This window comes from Micropterus dolomieu, linkage group LG14 (assembly GCF_021292245.1).
Source record: "Micropterus dolomieu isolate WLL.071019.BEF.003 ecotype Adirondacks linkage group LG14, ASM2129224v1, whole genome shotgun sequence".
Classification (NCBI taxonomy): domain Eukaryota; kingdom Metazoa; phylum Chordata; class Actinopteri; order Centrarchiformes; family Centrarchidae; genus Micropterus; species Micropterus dolomieu.
Window position 1 is genome coordinate 18,907,289 of NC_060163.1, and position 26,933 is coordinate 18,934,221.

Genomic DNA, 26,933 nt, shown 5'->3' on the forward strand with positions numbered 1-26,933 from the left:
TTGTCTAAGTCAGACTGCTAAAGTCTCATAACTGTTTCTAATGAACTTTAGAATTTTGTCCTCATTCTCTTACAGTTGAGTCAGATTAAGAAAGCGTTATTGCGTCAGTATAGACAGAAGGAATCATAACAGCCACCAGTAACTCTTAACATTTTGGCAAGTGAGTATTGTATCAAGACAGGCTTGGAAAAAATAAAAAATATGCTTTTAAGTGTGTGGGGGGCACCGATGAGCATGCAGTGCTAGCTTTCTTTTATAATTATCCACATAATTGGGTTGTTTGTATTTTGCTGTGCAAAGATGAACCAGACATTGCTGACACTCCTCACTGTGGTCACTGACGCTCCTGTTGCTGTCCGCTTCAGCCAAAGTGAAAGGTGGCTATGGATGGACTGGTACAGTGGATAAGACACATGCCTTGGTGTGAGAGACCCAGATTTAATTCCTTAATTGTGACACGTCCACCAATGTGTCCCTGAGCAGGACACTTTACCCCTAGTCTCTCCAGGGGATGTGCGACCTCTGACATATATAGCTATTGTAAGTATCTTTGAATAAAAGCATCAGCTAAATGTAAATTTAACTCATGTACAAACTCCTGAAAGCACTTCTGAACTGGCCGTTCAGGCCAGCTGAGACGAGGTCCACAAGATGAGGTACGCACGCACTCACACAAACACTGACGGGATCACTGCGGCGGCTGATGATATCACTTCCTCTTCCTGCAGGTTTAGCGACCTGTTCGCCCTGGTGGAGGAGTACAAGGATTGGCAGACCAAGCCTCCCAAGTCCCGCCGTAAGGCTTCGGCCTCCTCGCCTTGCTCCCGGAAAGGTGCTGCTCCGCCCACCAACAACGAGGAGGAGAGCTCCTCCAGCAGCGCCTCGGTACGTAGCCCCACCTAAACCTGCTCCTCTGTGTGAGGACAACTTGAATCTGCGTCTTGTTCTTTGATTGGTCTGTTTCAAAACTACAACGGAAAATTTGATATTTAATGTGTTTGAAACCAGGAAGCAGCTTTGTGTCTTCACCAAGCAGAAACCTCCAGGTTTGAAAAGTGAAGCCTCAAACCTGCATTCTCTCTGACAGCCAGCACTGGGGCGACTCCACTGGGTCGTATAGAAGTCTATGAGAAAATGTGGCTACTTCTCAGCTGATTGATTACCTCAGTGAACACTTTCCTAATGAGTTTATGGTGTCAGTCGCTAGTCTTCTTCAACACAGCATGATGTTCATTTAGTAAATTATGGTCCCATTTAGAGGAAAAGAGACCTGAAAGCAGGGGAGGCTTTAGGGCGGGGCTACCTTGTGATTGACAAGTCGCTATGTTTGACCCAAATATGGTACCCCATGGATGTTCAGTCTGCGTTCAGGACGGAGCTAAACACCTCTTCTCTCACCTCTCTGCTGGATGGGTAGGCTGGAATAAAATACAGCTGCTTGTTACTTTCTATAAATTTAACTAAAAGACGTTCTGTTAGCTTCCTGCTTGCTTCCAGTCTGAAGGGGAGATGTTTGTTTACCTGCTTCACTTCTCCAGCTGTTTGGGAACAGACTTTTGTTGGTCTGGAGAAGCTGAAGCATTTATTACCTGACACACCGACACCATACTTTTACTGCCAGAATATTTTCCTCCTGAGATTCACCGTCACTTTCTGTCAATCAGACAATCAAACACTCTGAGACCTCCAGATTAAAGGAGCTGCTCTGATAACAGCACCTGTCAGGTAGACGTCCTGCAGGGTTTCCGCGGGGTCTTAAAAAGTTTAAAATTTCAAAATCAAGGCCTTAGAAAGTCTTAAATTCTCTGAAGTTTGTGTTCTAGGTCTCAAGAATGTTTTTTCCTCCTGTGGTGGTGTAGTTCTTTCTGTCGTTAGTCCAAATCGGTCCAAATAATTCGCTGTATTACGACTACAAAGACTAACAGGCAGCTTTCATGTTATTGCCGCCAAGTGTCTTTGGGATTTTACCACAGATATAAAACGGATTTGTTCTTCAGCTATGGGGAAGTGCAACCTTATCAGTTCTTGGATGGAGAAAGAGATCTTAGGGCTTAAAACGAGTCTCCAGCAACGTATTTGATGCCTACTGTCGCTGCTTAATGAATGAGCACTGCTATTAAAATTTCACACGATCGTTAATGATTTTCAGTAAACTACAGTAACACTCATGGCTGTCTCTCTCTCCTCATTCTTCAAATGACAAGCGAATATGAGAGAGAGAGCGGCAGAAAATGAAGGTGAAAGTTAGCAGACGAAAAATCAACATGAACTTGTCAGGTTACAGCTCTGTCCTCTACTGAACATCTTGTAAATTAAATTAAAAAGAAAGGACGGTGTTGACTACGGAGGAGCTGAGGTTAATAACGTTAAAGCAAATTAGGGATTCAAACTAACGTTAGTCCTTTTAAGCTAATGAGGAGATTATTCTTTTGGGTTTTGATGTAGAAATGAAATGCTTGTAATTATACAGAAGGGAGGTGGTTCTCATGTTGCCTATTTATATTCTATTGTTAATTATGTAGCTTATCAATGTCATTGTTCACATCCTCCGATGGCAATTGTGTAGACATCACTCAACCCTAATTTGAATACATTGGTTTACTCTGCAAGTAATTTTGTGACTACATTTCCTTTGTGCGTTTCTTTTTTTTAAGTTGTGATATAGGTTTTAATTCATTCATATATTCATATTTCATTCATAATGGTCTTAAAAAGGTCTTAAAAAGTCTTAAATTTGACCAGGTGAAACCTGCAGAAACCCTGATATTGTTCCATCTACCTGACTTAACAATTTGCATAGTGTGGAACTTATTTTAAAAATCTTTATTTGCTTATGATTCCATAAAACTACACATTTAAAGCTCCCTTTTATGTTATTTAAGTAAAAGTGCTGCTGATGGAATAAAATTATGCATAGTGGCTTTTTCCACAAAACACAGTAAAGTAATTAGTAAAAGGAAATTTTATTTAGCTCAAGAGATTCCAGTTATTATCACTTAACACCAAAAAATCTCATTAAGAATCTGGAAATAGAGAATATTCAACATTATTGCAAAAAAGAATGAAAACAAATTGATTATCAAAATTGTTGCTGGTTAATTATCTGATCAAGCAGTCAATTATAGCTTTATGTAAGATGTGCCTTATTCTGTTAAATGTAGAAATGACGGAAGATGTTGTGAGAAGATGATACTAATAAAGAGAACTGGAATTGTAATAACTGAGTTGTATTTGTATTTTTGAAGACTACTACCTGAAAATGGGTATTTTGTAAATTTTAAGTTTACCAGTAGTAATTTTGTTGAGTGAGTTTCCCTTAGTATTTGAGTCTAGCACAATTAATTTTTTGAGTAGATTTCCCTCAGAGTATAAGTTTTGAACAGTTACGTTTATTGAGTAAAGAATAAGTGGAATTTATTCGAGGACAGAGTATGTAGTATTCTGTACAGATTGTAAAGCCTGGTGAGGGAAATTGGGATTTATGATATTGGGCTTTAAAAATAAAATTTACTTGACTGTATAAAACATGAATGTAGTCTTGGTGAAGTCACCCGTAGCTTTCTGAAGAGCGATTGTGAAGCTCACTGTGGAGGCTCCAGCTGTCGCCATCTTGGGAGTGCCTGACTCCGGCTAAGAAATGGCCAAAGAAGTGGAGTGTGGGTGGTCACTCACAGCGGCCATTCCCTTATTTATGCATAACCAGAAACCAAAACCATTTTTTGCACCAAGCTGTAAACATGTTTATTTCTGATGTAAAGTTAGGCATTTTAACATGGGGGTCTATGGGGATTGACTTGCTTTTGAAGCCAGACTTCCCTGGCCATGGAGCTGCAGTTTTTATGCACTTCCGCGTTGGCTTCATTTTTTGGGGCCTGGAATTTGCCGCTTGGTGAAACGATGTTGAGGTACTTTTTCTTGAAGTCTTCCTTGATCTGCTGTGGCTTGGATTGCACCTCATTTGTATGTTGTCATTTGTATCAAAAATGTCTGCCAAAATTAATAAATGCAAATAGATTTGGTCACTAACCAAATTATTGGACTAATAAAAATGTTGACATGATGATGGCACTTGATGAAAAGTTACAGGATCACCCAAGTTCTTACAGTTCATCCTGAAGGGAACATAAATATCTGTACTAAATTTCACAAAAATCTAAAATTTCGACCTTATTTTGGCACTGGAGGTAAAGTCAGGGGATCACCAAAGTCAGTAGAATTCATCATAGTCATAGTCATAGTAATAGCTGTAGGAGCTATTTCAGTCTTGCGGTGGACCAACTAACCGACGTTGCCATCTATAGATGGATTTATGAACATCACTAAAATTAATGAACAGATTTCATGGGGTTTGGTAGATGGACAGGTTTTCGAATTCCTACTATTAGAGGACGATCTTCAAACAAAATGATCCATATATCTGTCCACTTCATACATGCATATGTACATTTCTGCTACTCTTCATTTTACAGAATAACTTTCAAATAAAACTGGAATGCCTTGCAAAGAAAGGCATTTTGATAGTTTTTATACGCTGCATTGACACCACACACACACACACACACACACACACACACCCACTCACTTACACAACCCCTGTCTAATCTGTCACTCTGTCATAATTTGATCATAATCCCTAATCATAATCAAATAGTATCTTAAAGGTGTTCTCAATCTGGAGTGGGATTATGGGATTGCAGAGCATGTGTGTTAGAGTGTGAATGAGTGATCCAAATATATTATGGTGCTGTTTTTTTTTATGTTTGTGTTTGTGTGTGATCGGGGAGGGGCAAAAGGGGTGAATTTAATTTGATGATAGTGGGGTACAGAGTGAGCCCTCTCACTGATTCACCCACTGAATGCGCTTTAAGCCTGATATTACAAAACAATAGACACTGACCCATTAAAATGTGTTTGGGGCGCCCCTCCTCACTTCAACTTTAATCTCTTTCACTTTAATTTGTTTCTGTAAGTATATGACATATAACATTTACCAAAGTGGCGTGGCTGTAAGGATGGCAGCATTGGATCAATTCTTTGGAAAACGTTGGTGATCTTGTCACTTTTCCTTCAGCGCCACCAGCAGGTCAGATGTGTCCCGTATCCAGTAAAGCAGTTAGTGTTGGAAAAAGTATTCAGTTATTTTACTTAAAAAATGTAAAAGTACAATGTAAAAATCCTCTGTGACAAGTAAGAGTCCTGCATTCCAAATTATACTTAAGTAAAAGTACACAAGTGTTGTCAGCAAAATGGACTTAACTTTAAAAGTAAAATTACTCATTAAGCAGAGGGGCCCCTTTCAAAGTGTTACATTATGTAGACCCCAAAAGATGGTATTTTTTGTGTACAAGAGAATAACTTTTGCAAATGGAATATGGATCTTGTGACTGTTTATCTATAATAATGCATCTTATTTGATATGTTGATTCTAATTGTTTATTGTAAAATCTAAATGTATCTGAGAAATAAATGTCATGAAGTAAAAAATGCACTATATCCCTTTTTTATTTATATATAATCAAGTAAAAGTATAGTTCATAATTGTACTGAAGTACAATATTTAAGTAATAGTAAAGTACATTCCACCACTGATGTCTACATGCTGGATTGGCACAATTTGGTTTAAACACCTTTGTGCAGCCTCAGAGAGTTGCTAGTGCAGCTGTGGACTCTTAGTCTTCTTTACATGAACACATGTTTTTCTTTCTGCTCTCCGGGTTAGTCCTCTTTCTTATTTCACTCTTTCTCCTCTTATTTGAATTGAAAGCAGCTTCTGTGAAAACCCCAGAGATTCTCAGTCCAGCACCTGTAACCTTGAGATGTTTGAAAAGCTGCGGCTGCTTCATAAACTCCATTCACAGTGTACATACTTGGTGACACTGAACCTGCCCTGTGTCACAATGTTTATATAATATATTTATATTTATTTCAGCTGTATAAGCATTGTGTTTATCCCTTCCTCTCCCCAACGAGCAGTAAAGTTGTTCAGTGTCAGTGGTTGTTGTGCTCTCTCCATCTCAAGGTCAGCTGACCCGGTTGACTCTGAAATGCTGAATGAACATGTGCCAATAGAAAAACCAAAAGCTGAATTGCTTTGTGAGCAAGGAGGAAAATGCTAGTGGTGCTTCTTTCTCTATTTTTTTTCTCCGCCTGCTCCTTTGCTTTCACTCGAGTTTTTCTTCTTCCGCCCACTCTTGTCTTTTCACCGCAGTGACCGGGTGACTGCACAGGCATCACGTTTCGAACAAGACACTTCTCTTCTGATTTTAGAGCTGAGAGCTCAAAGAAGTGCAATTTCTATACACGGTGAAAGATAATATCCTGATGGCCCCCTGAAATCTGTGTGAGTGTCAGTGTGTGTGTGTGCGTGTGGATGTCTCAGTATGTTTGTGTGTCTCAGCATATGATTTTGAGTGGAGTAATTTAGCAGATGAGCGTGTGGCCATTGTTAGAGGGATAATCTGGCTCTTGCTGCTCAGATAGGTTAACATGCAGCAGATTAGACCAGATTACCCCCAACCACACCAGACAGGGCAGGAGATAGCCTCCTCCCCCTCCGTCATTTCATCAAGCTTTCCCTTAATCTAGCTCCGCCACTACTTATTCCTCCCATCCAACTAATCATTTCATGTCTTTCTTTTTTTTGAAATTGGAAATGTATGTCCCTGTATGTAAGTGCCTCACAACACTATGAACTCTTCCTGTTGTTTCTCTTATCTTTATCTTTTTCTTATCTTATCTTTAACATGACAAAGTACAATGTTTTGGTGTGGTTTTTAATTAGATCCATTTAAAATATAATATTTGTATTAAACGATTATCTAAAATGGAGGAAAACTAACCGATAAACAGGCAACTATAACTATATATGACACTATATGAAGAAGAAGAAGAAGAACAGATATAGAGTACGTTGTATCTACGTAGGCTAATACATCTACATATATTCTACTTCCACGTACTTAAACAGGTTGTGTCTATCAAGGGATTAAGGAAGATTTGTGTACTTTCAAGTTTAAAATCACAGATTCAACCAACATAAAACATACAAATGTAGACACACAAATTGAAAGAAACTGTAAACCACATATAACACAAAAAAATTGTATTATGCATAAAATGGAAGCATCAAACAGGGAAAAAAGCACTAAAAGTTAAAATATTTGATTTCTATATGGGTCCACATGGCCTTACAGAACACCACAGATCCAGAATGCGGAATATACATTTTCAAACACACAAGCATATTTGAATAATATGCGAGTTTTGCTCTCTTAACCCACTTAGTTTGCATGTAATTGGAGGTGTTAATGTATTAACTGTGAGTGCTGTACATACAGTATATGTGTGTGTGTGTGTGTGTGTGTGTGTCCTTGCATCTGTACTGTATGCCTGTGTGTCGTTGCCATGGCAGACCTGACTGCCAGACGTTTTTCGGACTCCAGCTGTTTGTATTTTTGGCCACTGGAGTTTGTCGGGCAGCTGCTGTGTTTGTGTCATTCCACCTATTAGTTGAAAAACACCATGAGTGGTGGGATGACACTTACAAAACACAGGATAATGATGTAATTACAGCCTTAACATCTGGCCCAGCTGTCCTAATATATAGTCTTAACGCAGCCTAGAAAGAGCAGGCAGCACGTGAGAGGAATTATTAGTTTGATTATCTGATTTTGTTTATTCATCTATCAGTTAGGGGTTTGTGCTTTAACGTCTATGCCGGTCACCCACATCTGTCATGTGTGGATGCTTATTTGTGAGCATCTGCGCGTGTTTGTGTGTAACAAAACATTCATGTTCCTGCAAGTGAAGTGTGAAAAAACTCACACAGCTGGACTAACGCCCCACCAATAAAAGTAGCAGGATTAACTTCGTGGTGTTGGGTTACAAACCAATCAGGGGGCAGGATTAGTTGCTCAGGTACAGTTACTTGAGTACCTGTCCTTCTCAGCTTTCTGTGACAGAGGTCAAAATGTGGTCAAATGGTGACCACACACACACAACCGTCCTTCCTTTGGAACAGCATTTCTATGATGATGAGGAAGACTAAGAATTTGTAACCTTGTTTGGATTAATCCTTGTTGGTGTCAGAAAATAGTGATAGGCTTCATAATTTTGAGGCTGTAACCAGCATTTACATTTAGGCTACTCATTTGGCAGATGCTTTTATTCAAAGGGACTTACATTTGAGGACTAACAAGCATCAGTAAAGTAAGAGATCTGCAAGCGACAAAAGATACTAGTACGAGCAGCAATAAATACTAGTAAGAGCTAATAGCTAATAGCGCCTATGGCATCAACGGGGCAAAGAAGTGAGAGTTAACTAAATAGTGCAATCAATACAAAAAAATGTAAGAAGATAGAAGAAAAGCACAGGAAGTGCTAGGGGAGGTTAGGGGTTAGAGGTGTTATAAGAGGAAGTGTTCTTTGAAGAGATGAGTTTTCAAGAGCTTCTTGAAGTTAGAGAGGGACTTACGTTCATTATTGACTTAAAGGAATACTGTACTATATAATACCATTCAAAATTTTGAATAATACACTTATGCTTTCTAGTGAAACTACAGACAATTAGCTTAGCATAAAGACTGGAAGCACACGTAACCACCCATAAAAACACAAATTTACATTTTGTACTGATTGAATGAGATATAACTAGCTTAATGAGTGATCTTGCAAGTGCTGGCAGGCAGATTTTGTTACCTTTGAACAGAGCCTGGCAAGCTGTTTCACCCTGTTTCCTGTCTTTATGCTAAGCTAAGCTAACAGTCTGGCTGTAGCTACATATTTAGCATACAGTCCTTTTTATATACTTTCTATGATACAGACAAGAGAGTGGTATCAATCTTCTCATCTAACTCTCAGAAAGAAAGCAAATTGTTGTATTTCAGATTATAGATTGATTATCGTAATTGTTGTTAATTACTTTTCTGGCAACCAAGTAACTAATTAACCGACTATCCAACACTCGATTAAACAACACTGAAACTTTATCATCAGGTTAGTATGTATTAAAAGCGCTGTCCTCCCACTCGCTCCACATCTTAATTGTCGTCCTTCTCGGTCTGCCACAGTTTTCCCCCCTCCTTCCTGTTTTTTGGGGTACCATTGTGCACCAAACTCTCCTGGAGCCCTGTAAGAGCACAAAAGCACAACAAAGACTCAGGAAGTGATTAGTAGCTTAACGAGGAGGAGGCTTTGCTGGGAGTTAGGGGGGCTGGACGGCCTCTTCCATGAGACAGGGTGAGGGGGTTAAAGTTTCAAGGCTTAAGAGGTCAGTGTTAAGTTGTGGAGGTCAGTGGAGAGGTTAATTAGGAGCCGGGCTTTTGTTTACAGGGGATAAGGAGACGCAGAGGCGATTCACTTCGTATCCTCGAGCCTCCTCCTCCCTTCGAATTGTCCTGTCGCTGAAAGGAGATGTAGCTAAATTAACTTAATTGTCACCATCACAACATACTCGTCACACCCTCATCACCACAACACGAGTATGTTTCCCTCGAGTATGTTTAGTGTGTCCTTCCTGCTTCAATTGGTACAATGTCTTTTCAACTTGGAGGAGCCCTGGCCATGACTGTCGCTCAGAGACTGTTGTGGGTGTTTGTCCAATGTTTCTGAGAAAAATATGCTGCGATCGTCTGTAGACTAAAACATCTCAAGAAGAGCACGTTGATCTACTCGGTGTGAATGTGTGTTTGTGGGAAGAAGAACTTAACTGAGAGAGACACAGCTTTCTTGGCTGTTGCGAAATGCGTCTGCAAAAACCTTGTTGTAGATCACCTTTATTCAACTTTGTTTGTGAGTATGTCAGTAGGGTTGTGAGCTACTGTTGGTCTGGGGTGTTTTCTTCTGATTGTTCTTGAAAGAGTAGGCCATTCCACCAATTTGGCATTGCACTCCTGCAACATTATCGGACTCACAATGGACAGTAAAGATAAGGATCAAAATCGATGCAGCAGAACTAGAGACCACCAAAAACCTGGTGCCTGCATTACCCACACTGCAACTCGACCATCAAACGTTTGGCTCCTTTAGTGTCCTTACACTGTGGCTGCCCGTGTTATAGCCTAGAAGTGATTTTAAGATCCTACTCATTAACTTTTCAAACACTTCATGGCCTGGCCTCAGATTGTATTTTTGAATTACCCTCTCTTTATCAATCTGCCAACAAACCTGTTAGCTGTTACCATTATAGTCTTAATAAACAGAAAGAGCGTTTTGTTATTTGGGCACCTCAACCTGCCTTACAAACTTACAAAATCAGTATTAAAATCTACTTAAAATGCTTTCTTACTATTTAATATTAAGAAATGTGTGCATGTACAGTATATTTATATATGTATTGATGTGTATATACATCAATACGTGTGTATGTATAGTGTGTATGCATAAATTGGTTTATTAGTCTTTTTTCCTGATTTTGTTGTAATTATTTTTGTTCTTAGCTTATTTGATTTGAGCAAATAAAGGAAGGAGAGATTACCATGACAAGCTTGAACCCTGTGCATCATCTGGGGTGAAAAACTGGCACACAACTCATCACACCACCATGCAGGGACATCTGTCTATTGAGGTAATTGGCATTAACTTTTTCAGCGGGGTGACCCCCTTTTTCACGCCCAACTCATCTGCACTGGAGCTCACATTGGTAAGAGTGTTTGTGACAAAATAGAATGAGATGGTGCACAATAAAGTGCGTGTTTTGGAGGATGCTTTTTTGTTTGCTGAGCCCCAAAATCTCCACTTTATATTCATATTTCACACACACACACACACACACACACACACACCCTAAGTCTGCATGAAGGGTGCCACGCGTCGACGCATATGGCTCAGGGCAACCAAAATGTGTTAATACTGATTGAAAATGCTGCTCTATTAGACTAATGTTAGCAGGCTGTATAGGACCAATGCTAATCCAAGGTAACAGAATGGAGCTGGAGCGCAGTTTATCTCTGAACTTATGGATATTAGAGAATAGAAAAGTGATTAGAAAGTGATTAGAGTGGCGGGAGACCACTTAGAGAAACATACGCTTTCAGGTCTGGGTGAGATTTCCAATCACACCGTCCACATTACTGCAATTAATGCGAGCAGCTTACCGGCAGGAGGACCAGAGAGGTTGTGAGATTTAGTTAATAGCAGACAGTGATGTCAGTTCAGTTTTGTTTCAGTGGTTTTCCTCTTGTATCTCTTTTTTTTTTCAACGAAACATCTTTAGAATCAGTCTGTTTCCTCTGCTTAAGGGGTCTTCTGGTCTTCTTGTCACTTTGGTTATTATTATTTTTTATTAGCAGTTATTCTGTTAGCTTTTATATGTCAAAAGTCATAATTACCTTGGGAAAACAGGAGATGAAACTGACACCAGTGTAGGCCTACATAATAATGATAATAACAATAATGATGATAAATTATCATAAACTTTATTTATACAGCTCAAAGTTACAAAGCGCTTTATATGCTTGAACAAGGATTACAACATTTCAAGACTGCAATGAGGCAAATAAAATCAGACAATTAAAAATAATACTGAAATAAAACGGAATAAAATAACCAACAATAAAAAAGCTTTTGTCTGCATCAAACATCTTACAAAAAGTAATTTACATCACATTGATGTAAAAGAAATAAGGTTTTTATTTAAAAAAAAAAAAAAAAAAAGGTTTAAGTTAATGATTTTTTTAAAAGTTTGGACCCACTTTTTCCTTTATGATTCAGCAGAGGCTCCGTTTAATGTTTCTCTATCTGGAGTCGTCTTGATCACACAAAACTATACAGATCTAAAATAAAACTGTAATGCAATTTGTTTGTTTCTTTATGATTCCATCTCTGGTCAGCTTGTACTGATTTGAATTTACTGCCTGTTTTGTCTTCATCAGTTCCACTCATGTGAATCTGCTTCAGAGCTGAGTAAGTTTATTTCTTTTTCGAACTGTATTTCCTGTTTTATGAAATGGTTCACAGTAGAAAGGCAGTTCAGAAGGGACTTTATGTGTCCTGCTTGTGCTTAAAAGGAGAGTCCTCTAAATCCTCTGTGTTTGATTGACAGCGCTGCTATGACAACCACCATCAGCTCCCGGGTGTCCAATGAGGAGTCATATTTAGGGTCCCTCCCTGACTCCCAGGTGAGCTAAAGAGTCAGACTTCAACAGATTTCTGTCAGACTGTTTCCGAGAGACGCTGTCTATTCTTTGGCTTCACTCTGTCATCCAGATGGTGTTCAGATCGCCGCTCGAGTTTTTCTCAGCCTCCCGTATCCTCCTGCCCAACTTCGCAGATGGGCCCCCTGTTCTGGCCCGCTCCCGGTCCCCGGAGGAACCTCCCTCCGCCTGTCCTCCTCTGGCTCTCCCGGGATTGTGTTTCTCTGCGGCGCAGATCGCCAGCGTCTGCGAAACTCTGGAGGAGACCGGAGACATCGAGCGGCTGGCCCGTTTCCTCTGGTCCCTCCCGGTGACCGCAGACGGCCGCGACTCCATCTCTGAGCATGAGTCTGTGCAGCGGGCTCGCGCCGTTGTGGCATACCACACAGGGAGTTTCCGCGAGCTTTATCAAATCCTGGAGACTCACCGCTTTACGCGGACCTCGCACGGTAAACTGCAAGCGATGTGGCTGGAAGCTCACTACCGGGAGGCAGAGAAGCTCCGGGGTCGGCCGCTCGGACCGGTTGACAAGTACCGCGTGAGGAAGAAGTTCCCGTTACCAAGGACTATCTGGGATGGAGAGCAGAAGACGCACTGCTTCAAAGAGCGCACAAGGGGACTCCTAAGAGAATGGTACTTGCAGGACCCATACCCGAATCCCGGGAAGAAGCGGGAGCTGGCGCACGCAACCGGACTCACACCGACTCAAGTTGGGAACTGGTTCAAAAACCGGAGACAGAGAGACCGGGCGGCAGCAGCCAAAAACAGGTCAGTGACTTTGACTTTAAATAAATGGGAACTTATAGCAGCAGAAAGAAACATGCACATAAATACTATTAAAATTAAGGCAAGCTATGTGTCCAAAATTGAAAGTCTCCTTATTGTCACCCACTTAATCTTTCAGTGACTCGTTGAGGTAATTTCGTCTCCACAGGCGGCCAAGGTTGTGCGTAAAACGGCCATTCATGCGTAGAAGCGCGCGGCCATTCAGCGTGTAGGTTTTTTTGTTTTCCTTCTGTCAGTCTTAGGTGCTCGATTTTCCTTCCCCTCTATCTCACACTATAATTTGCTTCAGGGTCAGTGTGCAGTGTGCAGGTCAGCCATTCTGTTTACTGAGGCAAAACGTGCATGAATTGGTGCAAATTGCTTGCCGCTCACGCACAGGAAATGATTGGTTGTTATGCTTTGACAATGGTTTTACTTCGAAGATTTAGACCAATTTGAAGCATTTATGTTAAGTTTTTTTTTTTTACAGGAACAAAACAAATATAACAAGGTTTTGTTTTTAAACTTATATTTTATATCCACACTTGGATTCAAATTTAGGCGGACTTTTAACGTCTCTTCGTTTTCTCTCTTCATTTTCAGGTTGCAGCACCACCGGATGTGTCCAGGCGGTGTGCGTTCACTTAGTGGAGGAGAGTGCAGTCCAGACGAAAGCGGAGAGCGCGCAGATGGAGAAACTCTTCTCTCAGTAACGGACAGTGACTCTGACCTGGATGTCTGAGACTTTTTAAATTAATGAAATGAACCTTCGGGGGCCTGTGATGCTCCGTCGTGGATTTACCGCAGAGAGGAGGATGATAAAGGGTGGCAAAAGGCTGGTCAGCGTTTGGGTTGCAATGAAGTTCACGGCATAAAACAACTTAATCCTAAATATAACCCCAGCCTCCAAACAGATTTGGTCTTTTTCTTTTGTTTCCTGAGAATATGAATGATTTTTTGTCTTTGCTGCTGGTTCACTGATCAGATCAGATATTTTTATTTTTAACAACATCACTGGATGGTGACGGTGCACATCTGATCACCCAGCTTGCACCATCAGCCTCATTAAACGTGTAGGCCTACTCCTGTTGTACTCCTTTTGTACCCAGGGACCCCCACATGGGAGAACCTTTACAGACTGAAACCTGTCAGTGAGATAATCTTTCTTATTTTCTCTAATTATGTGTCATTATTTTATTTTTTTTAATGAAACTAGTTGTTTCTTTAGACCCCTGGATGTCCAATGCTGTAGACAATCAACACGCACTGAAGCCTACCTCCCTGTCTGTTTGTATGTTTATGAACTTTTTTTTGTTTCTTTACCTTCACTTCTACTTTATTTAAAGTTGCAGTCTATGTGTGATGAGACGTTGTCATTTATGTTCAGTTTGATGCTGAATAAATGTTTTGGTATTTTATATAAATAAAATTATTTAATATAAGACTGTTGTTCCAACTCTTCACTCATGACACCACATTAAGGACAGGTCTGTGTGTGTTTGTGTGTGTGTTTGGTGTCAGTATTGAGCTTATAATGACATTATTGTTCATAGTGTTTATTCATTACTTGTTGTATTGGCAGTGGTGAAAAGAACATTTACACTTAAGTACAATTCTGAGGTATTTTACTTTGCTTAAGTGTTTCCATTTTCTGCAATTTTGTACTTTCTCCACCACAATTCAGATGCAAATATGAATACTTTTTACTTCACCACATAAATTTTATAATTTAAGTTACTCATTACTTTCCAGATTCAGATGAATTAGCCTATAGGCTTATATAAAATATAATATACAAATTATTATTATTATCATGTATTATTAGTGGTTAAGATAAGCTTGTATTAATTCAGTGTATAAAAATAATTTAAATTCACTTCAGCTTAACCAGCTGCAAATTTAAAGTGATAAACACATTAATGCATCGCTAATTATTAATATAATAATTTATAATACATTATTCTGAAATGGGCCATTCTGCACGATGAGTACTTTTGGTACTTTAAGTACATTTAGTCTCTCCATTTCTGTCACCTGCTGACCTGCAGTGGGTGACAGAGGTTTCTGCAGGGCTACAGCACAACTCAACCGTGTGGCGTCATCCAGTGGTCAAAGGAGACAGCGCGCCCTTGTTATTCGAATAACTCAACAAATTCATTGCGCATTTCGGTTTATAGTATGTCAGTTGTGTAATTTCACTTAAGTAACATTTTAAGCAAAGCTGGTAATGGAGTGTACATTATAGTATTTATACTTTTACTTAGGCCTAAGTGAAGGAGTACTTTTTCCCACCACTGATATTTAAAAGACATTTTATTTGTTGATTTATATTTTGTATTATTTATCTGAATCTATTAGTAAGTAAAGCTTTCAAATCAATGTGGTGGAGTAAAAAGTACAATATTTGTCTCCAAAATGTAGTGCAGTGGAAGTAGCCTAAAAGTTAGAAATACTCAAATAAAATACAAGCACTTCAAAGTTGTATTTAAATAGCCTACTGTTCTTTTACTAAATATACTTTAGTAAAAGTACTGCTAATAATAATCCAATAATATAATGCCACACTAACAGCGATAATTCTGCTACAAAATGAGTAGGCTACTTTTACTTTTGATACTTAATACTTAATACTTTACTTGCAGCGGAGGTAGCCTGTTTCTACATTTACTTATTTCAAAAAATCTAAAGACTTCTTCCACTAGTGCAGAAATGCATTGATCACCTTCGAAACATTAATAAACGAGGAGCACTTGAACATAGTCTCTTACAACGTCACGTCCTGGAAGCGTCACCATCCCAGTGATACGTCCCGCAAGCCAGCAGGTGGCGCAGCTGACCAGGATTGACTCTCAGGTTGGCGCTGTGATTTACAATTATGATGCACAAATGGATTATATCTCTTCTTCTGTTTGTCAATTCAAGTAAGTGTCCTTAAAAACAAATGAATTAAGTGAGAACAAAACAAATCTGACTTGTAATCAATCTTCAAGTCAACTTTTGAGAGGGCACATGGACATATTTTTGTGTGTAATCATGTGTGTCATAGATGTTTTAAACCTGCATGAAGAGTTGTTCTTATCACTAGATTTACTGTAAGTTAGAGCTGGGCGATATGGCCAAAAATGTTATCACAATCAAAAAATTCTCATCATTTGATATTGATAATTAGCACGATAAATGTCCAATAAATCCCGGACATCCTCAGCACCAAACTCACCCATCTCACTGTGCCAGCCTCCACCTGCCAGTGGATCACAAACTTCCTGGCTGACAGGAGTCAGCAGGTGAGACTGGGGAACATCACATCCAGCACTCGGACTATTAGCACTGGCGCCCCCCAGGGGTGTGTGCTCTCCCCACTGCTCTTCTCCCTCTACACCAACGACTGCACCTCAAGAGGACTATCTGTCAAACTCCCGAAGTTCGCTGATGACACAACGGTCATCGGCCTCATCCGGGACGGTGATGAGTCGGCCTACAGACGGGAGGTTGATCAGCTGGCTCTCTGGTGCGGTCAGAACAACCTGGAGCTTAACACGCTCAAAACTGTGGAGATGACCGTGGACTTCAGGAGGAGCCCCCACCCTCTGCCCCCATCACCATACTCAACAGTCCTGTGTCTGCTGTGGAATCCTTCAGGTTTCTGGGATCCACTATATCCCAGGACCTGAAGTGGGAGCCCAACACTGACACCATCATCAAAAAGGCCCAGCAGAGGATGTACTTCCTGCGCCAGCTCAGGAAGCTCAACCCGCCTAAGGACCTGCTGATCCACTTCTACACAGCCATCATCCTGTCTGTTCTCTGCACCTCCATCACTTTCTGGTTTGGATCTGCCACCAAAAAGGACAGGGACAGACTACAACGGACAGTCAGGACTGCAGAAAAAATCATCGGTGCCAACCTGCCCTCCATTCAGGACTTATACATTGCCAGAGTCAGGAAACTGGCAGGAAACATCACTGCAGATCCATCTCACCCTGGACACAATCTGTTCCAGCTTCTCCCCTCTGGTAGGCGCTACAGAGCACTGTACACCAAAACCAACAGATTTAGGAACAGTTTCTTCCCACAAGCCATCACTCTGATGAACAGCTGATTTCTGACTCAGGTGTCAGGAACAATTCTTGTGCAATAACCCAGTAACTCTGGCTCTAATCAGCCACCAGTTTACTGGTTACCACTTATTCACCACTCTCTATTACTGATCTATTCTACTATATCAGTGCTGTTCTGTTATATTGTCATATAGTAGATACTGTATACCAAATCCTCAAGTCATTACTCCTGCACAAAACACTTATACTTATTTATTCCAGCATCCTTTGCACTATGCTTCATTGCACTGTGTACATGTGTACATGCATGCATGTATGTGTACGTGTATATCACATCCACCTCCGACATGTACATACTCCTGCATCCTTTGCACTCTGCTCACTGCACTAGTTGTCAATATGTCTATATTGTTTTTGTTCATAGTGTGTATATTTGTGTTATCTACACTGAAGTCTGTGTCTGATTTTATTTTATTTTTAGTGTTGTGATTTTGTATTTTTGTATGAGCACATTGTGAGCAATGTACAATCCAGAGTCAAATTCCTCGTATGTGTACACATACCTGGCAATAAAGCTGATTCTGATTCTAAATATTTCTTTTAAGTTTAAAGGTTGATTTTTGCTCTTGAGTGAAAGTTGAAGAAACCAGTTTAACTGTAGTTTTAAACTATCCTTTATGGTAAGAACATGACAAAATACTCGATGCCAAACAGTGGATCACTTAACAAATCTGAGGTAGAACATTCAAAACAACTATTATAAAATCTTTATTCAACAAATATGCATGAGTAAAATAAAGTAATATCTTGTTTCAGTCCCCTTTCCTCCACAAAATAAAATTCTTGAAAGAAAAATTAGATGCTATAACATTTATTATATTGTTATTGAGGAAAGTAATATTGTGCTATTGATCATTTTTGTTTTATTGCCTAGCCCTACTGTAAGTGAGCAGGAAGTTTTTCCCCCCTTAAAGCTGAATGCTTCTAGTTTTGGCTGTGTGTATCCATCACATGCATTATTCCTTACTAAGAACTTGCAGTTGAACTAACAGTGACATGACCCTAACAGCCAGGTGTGGGCATATCCTATTCAAAATCTGCAGGCCAAAATGTGTTAATGGGAACACACAGTAAATGTAATTTAACAGTAATTTTAGGTTAACACAGTTAACAGTGTAAGGCTTCTTCTTTTTATATTGAACATTTTGTTTTTGTTGTTTCTTTGAACACTTGAAATAAACTACTCCTGCTATCAAACTTGAATGAATTAAGATAAAAGAAGGTAAAAGAAAATCTAGTAAATTAACAAAAGATATGAAAAGAAAGAACAAATCACAAGCACAAGTAAATACATACAAAAACTTAATATTTATTAAGTAAATACATAATAAATGTATGTTTTAAGAGGAGTTTTTCAAGATGCTGTGCATTAGTAATTGGAGATACTGTATATTGTATATTAGTCATGCAGGTTTATTTATTTCAATTTGCATTAGATGTCAAAAGCGCAACAGCTACTCCTCCTGGAGTTGGCAAAAAATAACAACAACAAAACAGCAGTTACATGCAAATATATGCAAACACATGGACTACAGCAATACACATACAGTACACAGATGAAATAAAAAAGAGTACAGTACTAGTTGGAACATTTTAGTTACATAATCAAGATTACTGCAGCATACACATTACAATAAATTGGCAAGATGCTGCTTAGATTAGTATAGAAATGTACTTGACAATAAATATCAGAATCAGAATCAGAATCAGCTTTATTGCCAGGTATGTGTACACATTCGAGGAATTTGACTTAGGATTGTACATTGCTCATGATGTGCTTACTCATACAAAAATACCATAACACAATAATAAAATAATAATAAAATAAAATCAGACACAAACTTCAGTATAGACAACACTAATATACACAGTATGAACAAAACAATATAGACATATTGACAAATAGTGCAGTGATCAGAGTGCAAAGGATGCAAGAGTAAGAGTAAACTATATATATATACAGTACAAACAGGTTTTTCTAGAGATGTAATAATATAGGGATGCAAGGTATCTTATTACTACAAAGATTAACACAGAGATAAAGAACCTTGTAAATATAGGCTATAGACAGATGACGTACACAGGTGAAATATTTTCCCCTCAAACTCACACAGTATGGGCTTCTTAATGTTACAGTAAAACTCACTGATGAGCAAAACAACCATAACACCTCTGTTTTATTCTTATAGGAGCTGGTGATGTAAATGTAGCCTACTCAGGAGAAATATATGGAGACCCTAATATTTTAAGATAAGATACCAGCAACTGGTAATGTCTTTGTAACATTTGTTCTGTACCTGCAGATTCTCTTCTTCTGTATTTGTGTAGGCCTATGTGTGTGTGTGTGTAGACAGTCTGTGACCATGCATAAGGATTGACTGGCTGTATTGGCTTTCTGAGCCATGGCGCACACACACAAACATGCATGCACACCCACGAACGCACTCTCTGTGCCTGCGGGTGAATTCCACCCCCTCTTCGTCTCTTGCGACCAAAAAACACCTCTTACACACACACACACACACACACACACACACACACACACACACTCTCTCTCTCTCTCTCAGTTTTCTCTCGTCCGGCGCAAGAGCCCGGCAGCCCGGGTGACGCGTTTTGCGCATTTCCTGCAGCTCGCGCTCACTCGCGGATTCAGGAGAGAGGGGACGGGAAACGGGGGTCGCGCGCAAGCACCGAAAGAGAAAAAACACCAACGGAGCGGAGCACCGTGATGTATTTGGGGAGCTCGTGAGAAAAAAGACTGCACTGAGGGGTGCAAAACAGGCATTTGCTTTCCGAGAATACGCGCAAATATCGCGGTACCGTGAGGTCGAAGCAAGGAGATTATCCCAGAGAAGAGCGAGCGAGCGGCTGGAAACGGAGCACCAATCCCGGATGGCTAGGCGCGGCTGCTCGCGCTCTCTCCCACCCTGAGCCGGGAGAGACACACAAGGACCGTGGGGAAGCTCTGGGGCTTAACGTGAACCTAACCGGAGCCTGTTAACCCGTCATCCCCCTCACGGCCGTTATATCGCCTGTTTCCGCCGAAACGGGAATCTTGTCTGGCGCACGGGACCGATCATAAACAAACAAGGCAGCCGCTCGGGAAGGGAGAGTGTTCAGTCAGCGACCTCTGAAGGGTGTGAGTCTGCGTTGTTACTGCGTTTTTCAGCCCATTAGGGATTCATCAGCAGTACTATTAGCGTGTGTGTCTGTGTGTGCGTGGATAATACAGTGTTGAGATATGGCTGTATTAGACTGAGAGTCCTAAGGAGCCAGCGGCATTATGGGATGTAGCAGGACTGTGCAGTGACCCCGCTCATTGAAAGGAAACAGTCTGTGTACAGGAGCAGGAACAGGCAGACTAGCCTAAACACACACTCATCCTTGTATCCACACAAAACACATCCCAGGAGCCATGCCTGTGTTCAGTGGCCTGTTGAAGGTGCGAGTGTGTGAGGCAGTGGACCTGAAGCCCACCCCATGGGCCCTGCGTCACGCTGTGGGGAAGAGTGGCTCCTTCCTGCTGGACCCTTATCTGGCCCTAAATCTGGACCAGACCCGGCTTGGCCAGACGGCCACCAGGACCAAGACGAACAGCCCCGCCTGGCACCAGGAGTTCTGCACGGAGGTCCGTGAGGGACGGAGCCTGGAGCTGTCCGTTTTCCACGATGCGCCCATCGGATATGATGACTTTGTGGCCAACTGCACCATCCAGCTGGAGGACCTACTGCAGAACGGAACCAGGCACTATGAAGACTGGGTATGTGTTTGATGTGTGACTGTTTCAGTCAATTACCCACAGATCATTGGGGCAGAAGTCCTCAGTCCTGAAAGCCACAGGTTTCTTACATGTGCTCGTGCAGGTGAGCTTAATTTTGAAAACTAACCCCAGGCACTAAGACAAATAATCCCCCCCCCCATAGTTTCAGAAACACAGCCTCTGCAACAACTCTACTGTGGAATTGTATGCACATTATATTTAAATTTAACTGTACTTGTGGTTTCTTAAAGGCGTTGGGCTGAAAATGCCCAGTGTACATGGGTGGAATGGGTCAATTGTGTGTTTCTAGCCACAATATACATCATCAAAATGTATGCATAGCTCAGTCCGTAGGGACTTGGCTTGGGAACCGGAGGGTGGTAGCTGTAGAGGGGCCTGTTCACTTCCTGGGCACTGCTGATGTTGCCCCTACAGCAATGTGTGTAAAATAACAACAGAGTGAAAAAATTTAATTTTTCCAGGAGGGATTAATAAAGTATGCATCAATCAAAAAGACAAATTTGTTAATTTGCTTCCTCAGGAAAGTCATACATTTACACACATTCCTTCCTGAGTGCTTCCCAGCACATCTACCTGCATGGCACCTTTGGGGAGCTCAGGGCCTTACTCAAGAGAGGGAGTGCTCTGATCTGACTTCTTCTCTTCTGGTACAGATTCTCATCCCTCAACTCAGGGCACTTACTGATACTTAGACTGATATTATTGCTCACCTTTCCCCTAATTTAAAATCTGTGCAACAGCACCTTCTTCACTATAATGAGTGCAACTTGAAACAGAAAATGAACAGAAAGCGAATTGTATAATGGCATTAATGAATGAAGAAACTGTAAACTTCTGGCTGATACCCAGTCCACTTAATAAGGTCAGTATCGGGGCTGATAACAATCTGGTGTATCCCTCCTCATTGGCACCTGTGTAGTTGTTTATAGCGTTCAGCCGTCCATTCACAAACATGCTCACCTTATCTTTAATCTAAAAGATATTCTCTTCAGACGTCAAACCTTTGCACAAACCCGTGCATCTTGTATACGTCAGATGTCTCTTCACTACTGATGAATCTAGGAGTAACAAAAGTGTAGGCTGCTTTAAGTCCCTACTGTCATCATCATCATCATCACCACCAACACTTTCTTTCACTTTCTTTGGCAGTGCAGCAGCATGTTAGTGAACTTTGAATTTAATTGCACACGTCTGTTGTCAAGCTGTATGTGTATCTCCGTGCTGAGACGTCATGTAGTGCTTTTTTTTTGCAGATTTCTCTCCTTTATCTGTGACAAGGGAGCTGTTTAGACTTGCATTAAATCTGGTTTGGGCATCTAAGGTCCAGCCTGTATTCATCCTTTCTCAATTCCTTGCATTCCTGCTGCCTCTTTGGACCGGAAGAAATTTGAGGTGCCCTTGTCTTTTCCCCTGTTGACTTATGTTTATAAAGCAAACACAACAATGCAGTGTTTCAGTGTCTTACAACACGTTTCTTCTCAGTGTATGTTGAGAGATACACATACTGTAACATGCTGTAAGACTCAAGTTCCTTTCATTTGTTACGGTTTCTTGTCATGTAATCTCTTTTGAGTTGGGCATGTGATGTTGGATGACCACATGTGGATCTGTACGTAAGGGCATAAAGACACATTTGTTCTAGGTCTGCAAGTTTTGTCTCCAGTTTTAACACGTGATCTCGTTCCACATTTACGCTTTGTTTTATGTCGTCTCACTTTATGTTTCATGAAAGGCTGATGAAGGTGATGTCAGGATAGGCATTCTAGGACCTGAGGACACACAGTTTAAATAACAGCATGTGCCATTTTGCTTTTAGCCAATTACTTACAAATTACACATACTTTACATTACTGCAGACCATTTTCCAAAGCATATTGTGAGTTATTACAATAATTGTGTGCCTTTCTACCTCCGGCAGCCATTGATTCCAGTTTATGCAACAAAATTAACATCAGTTGTCAACATCACTGTCAGAGACTTGAAACTTGTTTGAATTGTGACTTTAAACCATTACAGTGGATGTTTAGTTGTGACTATTATAGTAATATTACTGTTTATTAAATGGCATTTTTTTGGAGACTCTTTAATACCATGAGTTTGTAATACAGACCCTGCTCTCAGCTGGATTAACATATGACCATGACGTAATGTAAAAAAGAGAGGCAACTGTTCATTGTGGTGAATTACCAATCTCAAATTTGAAGAGGATGCTTGTTTTCATTCTGCAATACTAATAACAAAAATGTTATTGAAAGCCATGTTAATGTAGAAAAGTATAGATGATTTGTAGTTGATTGACTAAAACCACTTCAAACCAAACAATACTGTTCATTAGGAGGGGTTAATTGATGTATAGTTCTAGTTCTTGTATATACTGTATATACTATATATAAACTTATACTATATCAGGACACACTGGCATATAAATAGGCACACACACACACACCTCGTCCCTCAGCCATCCAGAGTAAGGTCAGAGTATATGGATCAGTCTGTTGATTGACCACATCCCATTGATCAGCCAGCTGGCTTGTCAATACATCTGCCTCACAGCGACACAGTGGCTCCCACCTCCGCTCTGTCCTCCTCCCTTCATCACTCCATTACTCACGACTTCTGCCTCCCGTGTCTCCCACATCCACCCCTCTCCAATAGCGTTTCCCCTCTCATCTTCCTCACATCCACCCCCCTCCTCCTCCATTCATTTACCCATCATCTCCCTCTTCCTGCCTTGCTTGTGTACAGTTCACTCCACTTTCATCTACTGATACATTTACTTTCGCTCACTATTCAGTCTCCAGTGGGGAGGGAAGGATGTGAAGGTCAGACTCAACAGGGAGACTGTGTGAAGTATAATGTAGTAGTTAATTGGTTGTTCTCTTAAACGTTTTACTCATTTGTGTCATATACTAGTTTCCCACAGCACACTGTTTGTTTCAAAATAAAATCATTTGAGGATAAAAAGTGACCATTGCCCCTAAGAAATTATTGCTGGAATCAAACACTTTCAACTTTTTACCAACCAGTGTCCCCTTTGCAGGATGGTAGCACTATGTGGAACATTCACATACTGCTAATACTGTAACAGGTTGCATTAATATTAACATGTTACATATGTATTGACCAATCAGACCCTTGTATTTTCAACCATTGCGCTATGTTGTAGAAATGATCATCAATATAATAATTGTATAATAGTCATTTAACCGTTTAGTAGGGCTGGGCGGTATGGCCAAAAATGTTAAAAACATTTCATACCATTCGATGTCGATAATTATCACGATAAATGTCATATCTTTATTTCTTTCAAACTTCAAGGCTGATTTTTGCTCCTGAGTGAACTTTGCAAAAACCAGATGATTAATTGTGGTTTTAAACTTTTCTTCATGGTCAAAACGTGACAAACAGTGGATCACTTCACAAATCTGAGGTAGAACATTCAAAACAATTATTAAAAAAATCTTTTCTAGTTTTTTCAGTCCCTTTGCCTCAACAAAATAAATATCGTAACAGAAAAATTAAGTGCTAATTGATTTGTGATTCAAATGAATTAAATCATTTATCATCATAAAAATTTATTGATATATATTGAACATTTGTTATATTGTTATTGAGGAAAATATATTGCGATAATTATCTTTTCTTTTATTGCCCATCCCTACTGTTAAGTCCACAAAATGTTACAAAGTAGAGGAAAATTCATCACTATCACGTTTTGGTTGCTTGTTGTGTCCAATCAACTGTCCAAAACCCAAAGATATTGAATAAAAAGTGATATAAAACAGAGCAAAGCAGCAAATTCTCACATTTGAGAAGCTGGAAAAAGAGAATGTTTTGGTATTTTTGCCTGATAAATTAGGTTTATTGGACAAAACTTTTTTTGTCAATGAATTCTCTGTGGGTTGAATAACTGATGAATTATCTACTTGTTTCAGCTCTGATAATACACTTTATATATGTTTTAGCCATGCTAGCTCTGCCTGTTGGTTGATCCATCACCGGCACGAATTATAATAATATTGACGATCCCCTAACTTTTCCTCTAGTGCCATTATCAGGACAAATTTTCTATTTGTCCAATTCGTTGGTTTATGTCGAAACAGCATTCCCATCAGTCTCAGCAGTATTCTGTGTTTAGTGCTAATGAAAAATGTTAGCATGATAAACTAAGATGGTGAAAAAGGTAAAAAAAAAATAAAAAATACTAAACACCAGCATGTTAGCATTGTCATTGTGAGCAGGCTAGCATTTAGCTCAGTACAGCCTCACAGAGTCACTACTGGCATGGCTTTAGGCTCTTAGTCACACAGAGTTTACAAAGTGCTTTCCAAAAAACACAAGAATAAAAATAAAACCCTGCTGAACAGCATGACTGAAAGCAGATCAACAATAATAACAGAATCAAAACAACATTCCTCAATATGCCATAGCCTCGTACCTAATGGTAAACGTCCTGTCGTTCTGATGAACACTGAAGATTGTGTACCTCAACTCTGTCTTTCACACTTCCTCCGCCCTTCTGCTGCATCTCATCATCCCTTTCGTCTCAGCTCTGTTATCCCCATCCTCTCTGCTTCCTTTTGTCTTCCACCACCTCTCCATGATACATCTCCTGTGGATCCGAGTGCTGTGGGCCAGGTTTCTGCTCTGTGCCGCCGGTGAAATATTAACCAAGCTTTGATGCTTATTAATTGTCCCACTCAGTAATTGAGATGCTCTGTGGAGCCCATCCCCATGGTGACAGCCTCTCACCCACAGAAACACCAGAGAGAGCGAGATGGGTAGGTGATAGTTGGGGGAGATGGGGAGGAGGGAGGGAGGGTGGAACGGGGGAAGAAGAAAGAAAAACAAAGTAGAACAGTGCCATGGTGCATTTTGAGAAGTCGAAATAATTTAAATTCAAGGCCTTTGCGTACACAGATACTCAGTGAGACACAGTACAATAGTGTTTCCTGGGCCCACTATATTCAAGCGTCAGACACGTTTAAACAAATTTTACTTATTAACACCACTTATTTGGAGATAAAAAGTAAAAATGTCAAGGTCAACGATACACCATGTCACTTCTTAAAAGCTTTAACCCCAAATGTCCATATACAAGGAGACAAAAGGTCAGTTTATTTGTCACAATACAAAAGGTTGTAAAGTGAAATTTAGTTCTGCTACGTAGAAGACAATATACAGTAATATAAAAGAAATCATAAATCATAAAAATGTTAGACAGAAATAAACTATATTCAATGGCACAGTGCTGAGGATGAATGTGAGTTTTAAAAGTCTGATAGCTTGGGGGAAAAGCTGCTCCATTGCAGTGTACTGCTACTTCTTAGGTCAACGTTGACGCAACATACCTTTTTTTGGTGAACACAGCAATATTTCCCTTTAGCTGCCATATGCTGTAGTTTATGTACACCTTTTCTGTGCAGGTTACCTATGCATTGTAACGTAAAGCACATTGAGTTTACTTGGAGTGAAATGTGTTACATAAGTGAAATTGCCTTGCGCCAACCTTAATATAGAGGCTCATACCACTGTAAATACAGTGGGTACGGAAAGTATTCAGACCCCTTTAAATTTTTCACTCTTTGTTTCATTGCAGCCATTTTCCAAAAATCAAAAAAGTTCATTTTATTTCTCAGTAATGTACACTCAGCACCCCATCTTGACAGAAAAAAACAGAAATGTAGAGATTTTTGAAATCACATGGTCATAAGTATTCAGACCCTTTGCTCAGTATTTAGTAGAAGCACCCTTTTGATCTAATACAGCCATGAGTCGTTTTGGGAAAGATGCAACAAGTTTTTCACATCTGGATTTGGGTATCCTCTGCCATTCCTCCTTGCAGATCCTCTCCAGTTCTGTCAGGTTGGATGGTAAACGTTGGTGGACAGCCATTTTCAGGTCTCTCCAGAGATGCTCAATTGGGTTTAAGTCAGGGCTCTGGCTGGGCCATTCAAGAACAGCCACGGAGTTGTTGTGAAGCCACTCCTTCATTATTTTAGCGGGACGCTTAGGGTCATTGTCTTGTTGGAAGGTAAACCTTCGGCCCAGTCTGAGGTCCAGAGCACTCTGGAAAAGGTTTTCGTCCAGGATATCCCTGTACTTGGCCGCATTCATCTTTCCCTCGATTGCAACCAG

General features: G+C 40.2%; 2 protein-coding genes across 5 annotated transcripts in view; both read left to right on the top strand.

Moving 5' to 3' along the window:
* Positions 1 to 758: 758 nt before the first annotated feature.
* six3b (SIX homeobox 3b) lies at positions 759 to 13,811 on the top strand. Of its 4 annotated transcripts, none has more exons than XM_046068595.1 (6): positions 787 to 885; positions 10,437 to 10,564; positions 11,871 to 11,901; positions 12,041 to 12,116; positions 12,208 to 12,899; positions 13,500 to 13,811. In XM_046068595.1, exons 4-6 carry the CDS (start codon positions 12,048 to 12,050, stop codon positions 13,636 to 13,638), a joined length of 900 nt encoding a protein of 299 aa, XP_045924551.1. In that variant the 5' UTR covers positions 787 to 885; positions 10,437 to 10,564; positions 11,871 to 11,901; positions 12,041 to 12,047; the 3' UTR covers positions 13,639 to 13,811. The 4 variants fall into 4 exon arrangements, with proteins under 4 accessions (XP_045924552.1, XP_045924549.1, XP_045924551.1 ...); XM_046068592.1 differs by having other exon boundaries at positions 790 to 885; positions 12,205 to 12,899; XM_046068596.1 differs by lacking the exon at positions 10,437 to 10,564 and having other exon boundaries at positions 759 to 885.
* A 5,873-nt stretch (positions 13,812 to 19,684) lies between these two features.
* prkcea (protein kinase C, epsilon a) overlaps positions 19,685 to 26,933 on the top strand; it is a 43,706-nt gene continuing 36,457 nt past the window's right edge. The window contains exon 1 of the mRNA XM_046068591.1: positions 19,685 to 20,774. Within this exon, the coding sequence (XP_045924547.1) occupies positions 20,430 to 20,774 (345 nt within the window). The 5' untranslated portion in view covers positions 19,685 to 20,429. The remainder of the gene's footprint in view (positions 20,775 to 26,933) is intronic.